Consider the following 10598-nt stretch of genomic DNA (forward strand, 5'->3'; position numbering starts at 1 on the left):
GTCAGAGGTGAGGCTCCTTCTTACTTTATCCCTATGTCTGTTTTCTAGGCTCCCACACCAGCGGGGCGAACACTGCTTCTTACTACAGCTGCTCAGAAGCACCATTGGAAGCTCAGATGTGGGCGCCCCAGCCAGCAGCAGAGAGGGTTCAGGGGAGCCACAGAAAAGCCCCTTCTGATGCCCCAAGGAGGAAAACAGAACAGACTGTAATATAGAAATCTCTTTTCAGATCTAAAGCACTGGAGCCTGATTGGAAGAAATAGGTGACAAAGTTCATATGCATTGAAGTGTTCAGACCAAAAAGATACTTTATGACAATGGACAAAAGCATGTATGAAAGGTGACAACAAGAGAAAGGGGAGAAAGAACTTTCTTACCAATCATACAGACCTAAGATAGTAACAAACAGGCATATTTGGAGAAATGGAATCAGAATTTTAGGAAGTGGTGCCTAGAGCAGACCTTCAGTGGAAAAGGAGCCATTGACAAAAGAAAACACAAAAAGAAAAAGGAAAGGGAATGAATGAAGAAGGCAAATTGCAGGTGGTCAATGAGAAGAAAAGAAGTCTTGCCAGACTAGGGAACACGAAGTCTATGTGAGGTCAGACGAGTTTTGTTGCTCTTTGGGGAGGAGGAAAAACAAATAAATGGTAGAACACTATTACAATCACTCTCCCCACAGAGTCCCAGTTTGAATGTGGTTATTTCCTGGAACAAAGAAGATACTAATGTTCATAACAGGTTTAGGGAGCAAGGTTTAAAAAAAGAAAGACACAAGCAGACCTGAGTACTTATTTACACCTGGGTTCTTGAGATGGTGGTGATATGAGGCAAAAGAGAATGAGAGTTTAATCAGGCCTGAGGTGGTGGACTGGGGATAGGTGAGATCATAATCCAAATGAGGCTGGCAAAAGGAAGTGAGGATGAGGTCATATGTTCAGGAAAGAAGATAGCACAGTAGTCTTTGGTGTCAAAAGGAGAAACTTAGGAGGAAAGAGCCAGCAGCAAAGACCATGTGTTCAATTCCCTCTTAGGGAAGAATGCTGAGAATAGTCAAGGTCCCCATCAGAGGCACAACTAATCATGAAGCTGTTGGTCTCTGGGTTTGTTGAATGCTTGTCCTTGTAGCTCTGTGGTTTTATGACTGTTTCTTTCATGTCCTGGGCTGAATGAGTAAGGAGGGTAGCATCCTTGTCTGGCCCTCTCTCATACCTCCTTTTTTCCAATAGTCCTCTTTGTTACATCTTCCTGCGTGGGCACAGTTCCTGCTGTTTCCTTTGATTTGGTTCACCCCTAGGTTACTTTTCTTTGCCTCTGATTTGTTCCCTAGCAGATGTGGGCGCCCCAGCCAGCAGCAGAGAGGGTTCAGGGGAGCCACAGAAAAGCCCCTTCTGATGCCCCAAGGAGCAAGCCGACCCCTTCCAGGCTCCAGGAACATCACAAAGCAATATGAAACCTGTTCATGAAAGGAGTCAGGAATGCCTTCCACCAAAGAAACGAGACCTCCCCGTGACCAGCGAGGATATGGGGAGAACTACCAGCTGCTCAACTAACCACACACCCTCCAGTGATGCCTCTGAGTGGTCCCGAGGGGTGGTGGTGGCAGGGCAGAGCCAGGCAGGAGCCAGAGTCAGCCTGGGGGGTGATGGAGCGGAGGCCATCACTGGCCTGACGGTGGACCAGTATGGCATGCTGTATAAGGTGGCTGTGCCACCTGCCACCTTCTCCCCAACTGGCCTCCCATCTGTGGTGAACATGAGCCCTTTGCCCCCCACATTTAATGTAGCGTCTTCACTGATTCAACACCCAGGAATCCCCTATCCCCCAATCCACTATGCTCAGCTCCCCTCCACCTCTCTGCAGTTTATTGGGTCTCCTTATAGCCTTCCCTATGCTGTGCCACCTAACTTCCTACCGAGTCCCCTCCTTTCCCCTTCTGCCAACCTTGCCACTTCCCACCTTCCACACTTCGTGCCATATGCCTCGCTCCTGGCAGAAGGAACCACTCCTCCCCCCCAGGCTTCATCCCCGGCTCACTCATTCAACAAAACCCCCTCTGCCACCTCCCCACCTGGGCAGTTGCCACATCACTCCAGTACTCAGCCACTGGACCTCGCTCCAGGCCGGATGCCCATTTATTATCAGATGTCCAGGCTACCTGCTGGGTACACCTTGCATGAAGCCCTTCCAACTGGTGCCAGCCCAGCTCTTACCCCTCAGGAGGGCCAGTCTGCTCTGGAAGCAGCCCCTGCCAATGGACAGAGACAGCGAGAGAGAAATTTAGTAAGACGGGAAAGCGAAGCCCTCGACTCCCCCAACAACAAGGGCGACGGCCAGGGACCGGTGCCAGTGGTAGAATGTGTGGTGGATGGACAGTTGTTTTCAGGTTCTCAGACTGCACGGGTAGAGGTGGCGGTGCCAGCACACCGAGGGACCCCCGACACCGACCTCGAGGTCCAGCGGGTGGTTGGCACTCTAGCTTCTCAGGACTATCGTGTGGTGGCAGCTCAGAGGAAGGATGAGCCTAGCCCCCTCAACCTGTCCCATCATACCCCTGACCATCAGGGTGAGGGGCGAGGGGCAGCCAGGAACCCAGCAGAGATGGCCGAGAAAAACCAGGCCCGGGGGTTCTGCCCTCAGTCCCATCAGGAACCGGTGAAACATAGACCTTTACCCAAAGCAATGGTTGTAGCCAATGGCAACCTGGTGCCCACTGGAACCGATGCAGGCCTGCTGCCCATGGGCTCGGAGATCCTGATGGCATCAAGTTCGGACACGCAGGCCAGAGCCATCTTCACAGACAAGGAGCCAACGCCACCCCCCATTACCTCTTCCCATTTGCCCTCCCATTTCATGAAAGGCGCCATCATCCAGCTGGCTACAGGGGAGCTGAAGCGGGTGGAGGACCTCCAGACCCAGGATTTTGTGCGCAGTGCCGAAGTGAGCGGGGGGCTGAAGATTGACTCTAGCACAGTCGTGGACATTCAGGAGAGCCAGTGGCCTGGATTTGTCATGCTGCATTTCGTGGTTGGTGAGCAGCAGAGCAAAGTGAGCATCGAAGTGCCCCCCGAGCACCCTTTTTTTGTCTATGGTCAGGGTTGGTCCTCTTGCAGCCCTGGGCGGACTGCACAGCTCTTCTCTCTGCCCTGCCATCGGCTACAGGTGGGAGATGTCTGCATCTCTATCAGTTTACAGAGCTTGAACAGTAATTCAGTTTCTCAGGCCAGCTGTGCTCCCCCAGGCCAGCTGGGTACCCCCCGAGAAAGGCCTGAGAGGACAGTCTTGGGACCCAGAGAGCAATGTGACAGTGAGGGGAAGAGCCAGCCATCGGGCGAGGGCTCCCGAATGGTAGAGCCCCCGCAGCCAGAGCCTGGTGCTCAGGCCTGCTGGCCAGCTCCGAGCTTCCAAAGATACAGCATGCAAGGGGAGGAGGCACGGGCTGCGATGCTCCGTCCCTCTTTCATTCCACAGGAGGTAAAGCTGTCCATCGAAGGGCGTTCCAATGCAGGAAAATGAACCTCTCTCCCTGACCAGACTGGGGCTCTACCCCAGAGCTGGGCCTCACCGTGAGCAGGCAGAGGATTTGCACATGTCGAGCAGGGAATGGCTCTCTTGGCAGTGAGATTGGGGGCGGGAGGTGAGGGGAGAGGAGGCATGAAGGCAGCCTCCCAAGGCAGGGTCTGTTGCTCATTACCCTGTGGCATCCTTTAGGACAGCCCCAGAGGATGCTGTGATGGGGAGCAGCAGGCCTGGGCCAAGGAAGTAAGGGGGTGCATGCAGAATAAGAAACATTCCAAATATCAGGGCCTCCCTGTTCTTTCCTCCCCATTCCTAGCTCCTGAAAGGGGAAAGTCGGGTTTGGGGAGCAGGTGGCAGAGGGAGGGAGCAAAGAAAGAGCCAAAAATGATGATCCACAGCTTATAGTAGCAGTTCAACTGTCTGAAGTTTTTTTTTCCTTTTTTGTGGTGGGAGGGCAGGAGGCCCCATGGTTGGAATAAGGGGGTTCCCACCCAGAACTCTTCTTTTGAGAGCTGTGCACTTTAAAGGGTAATTTTGTTACACAGATGTCTATGGCTGGTTTGTGGGGGAGGAGTACTCATCTGCGGGACTCTGGTTGATCCTGCTTCAGCCCTTTTCCATTTCTCTTCACCATTCCTTCCACAAGCTTCTAGCGCCAGGAGAGAGAGAAGCCCCTCCAAGGTTCAGAGTGAAGTAATGCTTTGGCGGGGACCCAGTCAGGGGACTTTGGGAGAAAGACCTTATGGCCAGACTGACCGGGCTCCAGGCAGGTTTTTTGGAAAGGTAGCTGACCTAACAAAGCTCCTCCTACCCAGCATGCCAGACCTGCTACAAAATTGTACTGAATCTAGTTGGTAATGGTAACTTCTGAAAGAACCAGTGGACCCTTTTCCCCAGGCCCTGCACCCCTCCTCTGTCTGTGTTGTGCCTAAGTGCCTGCGTGGCTCCCACCCTTCTGCTGCCCTAACCCCTCTGCATGGTTTCTTGACCTGGGCCTAATTTGTAGCTGCACTGCCTTTCCCCTTCTGCAAAACTGGTTTTGTTTACTTTGACCAAGACCTCTAGTTTTCGGTGTGTAGGGGTCTCTTTGGTTTCCCCTTCAATTATATTCTCTGTTTTTAAAAACTCAGAAAGAATCATGTCCCCTCTGCAGCAGAACAGCTTGGTGGAGAAACAAGAAGAGAACTGTGCCCTGGATCAGGGCAAATACACCTGGCAGGGCAGTTTTTACACAGCTCCTCCCATTTTAATTCCACTTCCTCTCCTCGCTGTCCCGTTACAGCCAGCTCTAAGGTTCTGGGATAGTCTCGATGACGTTCAATACCTGAAGTCACCTAGATTTCATTTTGTGGTGGGGTATTCCTCTGCAAAGAGTATTTTCAATCTTAGTTGCATTTGCCCCTCTGTGTCTTAAGCCCACATTTTTTTTACAACTTTTAGCAGCAGCTCAGGCTGTGGGATTCTACTGGGTATTGAGAATTAGGCTCCCCCACCAGCTTTCAGGTGAGTGGGTGGGTTTTTTGTTTGTATTTCAGGGGTCTTTAGACTCTTGAAGCAACTCAGGGTATTGTCCACCTAGCTCTCTGGTGAGGCTTCTCCCAGGGTACGATCCTGGCATTTCCTTTAGAAATGTCTTCGGATGGGTCAAGGCCTGGCCTGTCATCAGGAGTCTCAAACCTCTGAGGTCTGATCTCTGCTCTGTCAAAGGCTTTAGGCAAGTCTTGTGACCTCTCACTCTTTCACTTCCTCCCCAGCTGCCAAATGGGGATAAATAATCTTACCTACCTCCTGGGGGGAGGGGGAGTTCTGAGAATGGAGTCATTCTTAGTGTTCAGGTGCTAAAGGTTGTTCTCCTGGGGGAACAAAGTGGCTGAAACTGGCTTGTTTTTTACAAGCCCTACACTCCACTCTTTTATTCCTTGAGAGCAGTTACCTGGTCAGTCGCCTTTTGGAGGCTCATCCAAAGGAAGCTGCTGACCTGACCGCAAGTACTTAAGTCTCTGGTTCACTCAGAACCAAACACCAACCTTGTACTCATTTGGGTTCATGCCCTTTCCCTTCTCTGTTCCCTCATTCTCTCTGAATGCTGCTTTCTTTGGTTTATTTCCTACCGTGGGGGCCTCTGGGGCTGAGTCTTGAGGAATCTTCTCAGAGGATGGCCCTTGGAGAAGGTCTTCTCTCTGGCTGTTCCAGGAGCAACTCATCCCTAGGGATTATTGTTTGCACGGGTTTCTCAGAAACATCCTTCCTATAGGAAGGCTCATCAACTGAATATAGTGACGTGCACATGGTAGACACTCAAGAAATGTCCATCAGGGACACCAATTGAGCTTCCTTCTCATGGGAGCAAATCTATATCTAACCAGATACCTGCCAAGTAGTTTAAATCAAATAACCCTCCTCTACCCAGCCCGGTAACTTCCACTTAATCCTGGAAAGAGAAAACCTTGTGCACCTTGACAAGTTGGGCGCTGCCCTTTCTGCTGCTGTTCCTCTTCTGTCTCTTGCTGGGAAAGCAATGCCAGCAGCTCCCCTGATACTGTGCCGTGAGCATGTAATTAATATATTAATACTTGATTTTGCCGAGCTGCAGAGGTGTCTTTTGTAAAATATGGTCTCCCAGAAAAAGAAGCTCTGTGCTGTAATTCTTGGTCAGAGCTGTGGCATTCCCTTTGCCTTTTCTCTCTGGTTCAGTCTTCCAGGCATGAGGAGTAAGAGTAACTTATAGCATGTCCATTCTTCCTTATAGGAATTTCATAAGTTTGCAAGAGATCTAAGTGGTTTTGAGAGAGTGAGCATTTTAGTGGGAAGCTGTCAGCTTTTGGGAGAATAGGCAATTGAAGAAGGCCAGAGCCGGTCCCTTGTCAGAGCTTAGGGATAGAAAGGACGACTGCTAACTTTGACACAAAGTGGAAATGACTACACCACTTTGAAAGGAGGGGAACCAGGTCAAGGATGGGTATTGCCATCACCATTCCTATCAAGATTAGTGTACATGGCAGTGGGAGGGGCCTATGTGGGGAAGCAGAGCCTGAGAGTTCAGAGCTGAGCACTCGTATCTATGCGGAGGGGCCCCAGTGGATCTGGACTGACCCTTCTACACTCTTGGTCCCAGTTAATCATTATGCCAAGGGCTTTGGTCTGTGCTGCTTTGCCACTGCTGCTGTCTGCTCATTGTCCTGCCTGCTGCCCTTTATAGCTCTGTCCTTCCATGTCTCTGGCCATATACATGAAATCCAGGCATCCTTTTAATTCTCACCTGTGCAAGTGTTACTTTATAGCAAAGTCTCGGTGACTAGGAATAGTATGACTTGCTGCTGGCGGGCTGGTGAATCCAAAGGGATATGGCTTTAGTGCTTATCAGGAGCCCTTTGGCTCCAAATATCTCAGTGTCTTGAGGGAGAAACAAGCAGGTCCTACAAGTGGGTGTTTTCTGTGTATTAATTTCTCTCCTTTGTGGTATCTTCTATCCTATTTTTAAAAATGAATGATGGGGAACCAGGTTAGGACCTGTGCCAGCATCCCAGGGAGGTTCACCTGGCTCCAGTTCATCTGGTCTGGGGTTGGGAAAGGGTTTGAAGTTTGAAATAGCCCCGCTCAGTGAGGTTTAGTTTTATTTTTACTCATAGGAGATGCACAGGTTGGTGGTATGATTGAAACTTGCAACAGGCAGGCATATTGAAGAGTTGAGTGATCACACTGGAGATGAGGGTGGACATGGATTCACTGGGAAAGGGCCTGGGTCCATTGGAGTAAAGATAACCTGATTAATTGGCCATGGGGGATTAGGTCAGTCTTAAAAGCAAAGTAAATAGGGCAGAGGCCAAGTTTTAGGGAGGCTTCTTGGCCTCCTAGGGCTAAGTTTACTAAACCACATTGAAGCTACAATACTTTCCAGATGGGAAAAAGTGTACACTACAGTTGAAGAGCTGAACTGTGCTAAGTTGGATGTTGACCAGGAACCTATTAGCCCTTTGCTGGGAAGCCTTCACCCTCCAAGCTTCCCTGGAGTAGGGAAGGCCTTCCACATTATGCAATAATAAAACAAGCACCTGGGTCTCTGCAGCTGTCAGTGGCTCTTTCAACTCTAGGATCATTCTTTGGACCAGAAGCCTGGTCTGGGCCTAAGATAACATTGGCCCTCAAGATGCTAGCGTTGACTGCACTCTCTCCTTACCTGCAGACTATGCACAGTGCCTGGGGCGGAAGGAAGAGAGGTGGTGTGGTTTGCCCTGCTGAACCTCCCCAGCAGGAACAGTAGTAATAAATGCACTTTTCACACTAAAGTTTCTTTAATAGTTCTGTTAAGCCTAGATTCTCCCTCTGTAGATTGCAAACTCAAGTCTGTGTGGTCCCAAAGCCATTCTAACTGCAAATGCTCAGCAGTGAAGGTGGCCTCAAATTGGGTTCCTGTCTGCAGTGTGTGTGGCAGCAGCCCATGTGCCTTTACCTATTGTCAAACTTGCAAGCATTTATTTCTGTCATGGGGACTGAGGTTCATCAGAGAGAGAGAGCACGAGTGTGAGCTGACACAGTGGTTTTACACCCACTCCCTGGACAGGGAGTTTGCACGTAGTTATGAGCTGAGTGGTTAGTGCATTGCTGGTATTGCTGAAGGCAGAGTTCATCCCTCGTTTGTTTGATACTCACATTTGAGAGAATCTTGTGTTGGGGGAAAAACCGACTGTTCTCGTGGCAAACTTGAAGTATTAAAAATAAGGCTGTCCCCTACAACCTTCCTAGTCAAATACAGGATCCCTGTAGCCAAAATTATATGTTCCAGCTGCAGAGAGCAAACTGCTCTCAGCTTGCACAGCACCTTAGGGGAGGGAAGAATATATGAATATGGAATGGGGTGGAGAAAGGATGGGAATGTCATTCAATTGGCTTTAGGGTCCCAAGGAATAGAGAAGGTCGGCACTGGGGAGGTCTGGGTGGATCTGATTGGTGTAGGAGTTCCCTGTAGATAAATTACTGACCCCCAACTACCATCCCCAGTATGTAATGGCTGAATTAATATGTAATCAACCGCATTGTATCTAAAGCCTTAGAACTAGTCAGGTGCTCCCCCCACCCATACCATTTCTTACCCTCTAATCCTACCTGATCTTTAACAAAGCATTAATAATTCTAAGGATAATCTCTATTTTGTTGTGCTTTTTTGTAACTGTTTTAAATAAATCAATTTGTACTGTATATTTGTACTTTTGTGAGATCCTTTTTGCTGTTTTACCATTTTAAGTCTCTGTACTTGGCTACACACAGATTGTATTTTTATTGTTAATGCTCTTCTTATGGATACCTGCATTTAACTTGTGGACTATGTAAACACAATATATATCAATATCTATATATCTATATATCTATCTATATAAACTACTAGCTTTTCCTTTTGGTGTTTGCGCCTTTTTCCTATCCTAGCATTAGATGATGGCCATTGGGTGGGGGATAGAAACCCTTCGTGGGAGAGCTTGTAATAGAGAGCAAGTGGTGCCCATTTTCATGTGGTGGACTCCGGGCAGATTATGTGAGCTGGTGCTGAAGCATGGCCTGCACATTTTGTTGCTGTGCATGTCAGAGACCCAGAAGTCTACTTATAGACTTAGATACTTCCACAGTCGGTCAAAAGGACCTGTAAAAGTCTCTCCTCAGGAATACTGCCAGAAATTGCTGGAATAAGTCAGTTGCAATGATAGTTACTGCTTCTTAGAAAGCTTGCCACTGGTAGAGGTGAAACACTGGGATACAAGATAGTGACTCAGATACACTTATTGAGTATTTACTATGTGCCACAAACTATCCTAAGTGCATTATATATTAATAATCATTTATTGCTAGTATTGTTATTTCCAATCTATGGGTGGGGAAACCAAGAAAGAGGTCAAATAACTTACCTGAAGTTACATAGCTATTAAATAGCAGTGCAGAATTTTAAATCCAGGCATCTAACTCTTGAGTCTATTATAGTTCTGAAAATTAAATGAAATAATCCATGTGAAATGCTCAGAATAATCTTTGACACATAGTGAATACACAACCATTTTGAAGGATCCCAAGTAGGCCTTCAATAAGGAGCTCTGAGAAAAAGGCATTTGGTTCAATTACTTTCTTTTAAATGTCCAGTACGTCATACTAAGCTTATTGAAATTCTTGTACTTTTCAGAACAGAAATATTTCAACCTGCCTGGAAAGACAACCCTAGTTCGGTGGTTGGGGGTGTTGGGTCACTTAACACGATTGAATAGCCTTGAACCTATGGAGGTCAGAGAAGCGTCCAAGTTTCCTTGTGATAATATTGGAAGAGGTCCACATTCCTGGCATAGTTATTTTTCTGGCTACAAGTTAACTAGGGCACTTCCTTCTGGACCTCAAGATCTATAATTATCTAAACTGTACACAACCTTTGTTGCAGGCTAAGGAAAGTTCTGTGCTTGTTTTGTACCATCACAGAAGCTTTTTAGAAATGACCTCAGCTCTTGTCTCCTCCATGGTTTGGCAACCATACCAACTGCCAGAGTGGTCATTTTGCTCTGGCCCTGACCCACTATTGACTTGAGTTCTCATATCACCTTAATTCTGCATTATCCTACAATGGCTCTGGGAAATGACTAAAATGATGAATTACCTCTTCTCTCAAACATGAGTTTCTTGGTGCTATGGACCTTAATATTGCAGCTATTTATATGAACATATTCCTAAGTGCAGCTGTCTGCTCTCTGGGACGGGATTTTAAAAGTTTGACAAACTGGCTCAGTTGGTTGGGTGTCATCCATGCACCGAGACGTCACCAGTTCCATTCCCAGTCAGGGCCCATGCCTGAATTGTGGGCTTGATTCCCCAGCAGTGGGCATGCAGGAGACAGCTGGTCAATATTTCTCTCTCTCTCTCTCCCTAAAAATAAATAAAAAGATATTGAGGAAAAAAGTTTGACAAACTGAATTCTGCTGGGAAAAGTAGCCAGCACCTAGTCTAAATACCATATTCTCTTTAGAAAATGCCAGTTATGCCCCCTACTAGTGGGTGCCACAGAGTTTTGCCACGACAGCCACCTCCCTACACACACACACACACACTCTATG

The 10598-nt window shown here is 48.0% G+C and overlaps 1 protein-coding gene across 4 annotated transcripts; it reads left to right on the top strand.

Annotated features, from left to right (window-relative positions):
- The first annotated feature begins 231 nt into the window (after positions 1-231).
- ATXN1L (ataxin 1-like) lies at positions 232-8908 on the top strand. Of its 4 annotated transcripts, none has more exons than XM_014529181.1 (2): positions 232-601; positions 1331-8908. In XM_014529181.1, exon 2 carries the CDS (start codon positions 1450-1452, stop codon positions 3514-3516), a length of 2067 nt encoding a protein of 688 aa, XP_014384667.1. In that variant the 5' UTR covers positions 232-601; positions 1331-1449; the 3' UTR covers positions 3517-8908. The 4 variants fall into 4 exon arrangements, with proteins under 4 accessions (XP_014384667.1, XP_014384666.1, XP_005881230.1 ...); XM_014529180.1 differs by having other exon boundaries at positions 1334-8908; XM_005881168.2 differs by having other exon boundaries at positions 232-340.
- The last annotated feature ends 1690 nt before the right edge of the window (positions 8909-10598 follow it).

Source organism: Myotis brandtii, unplaced genomic scaffold (genome assembly GCF_000412655.1).
Source record: "Myotis brandtii unplaced genomic scaffold, ASM41265v1 scaffold670, whole genome shotgun sequence".
Classification (NCBI taxonomy): domain Eukaryota; kingdom Metazoa; phylum Chordata; class Mammalia; order Chiroptera; family Vespertilionidae; genus Myotis; species Myotis brandtii.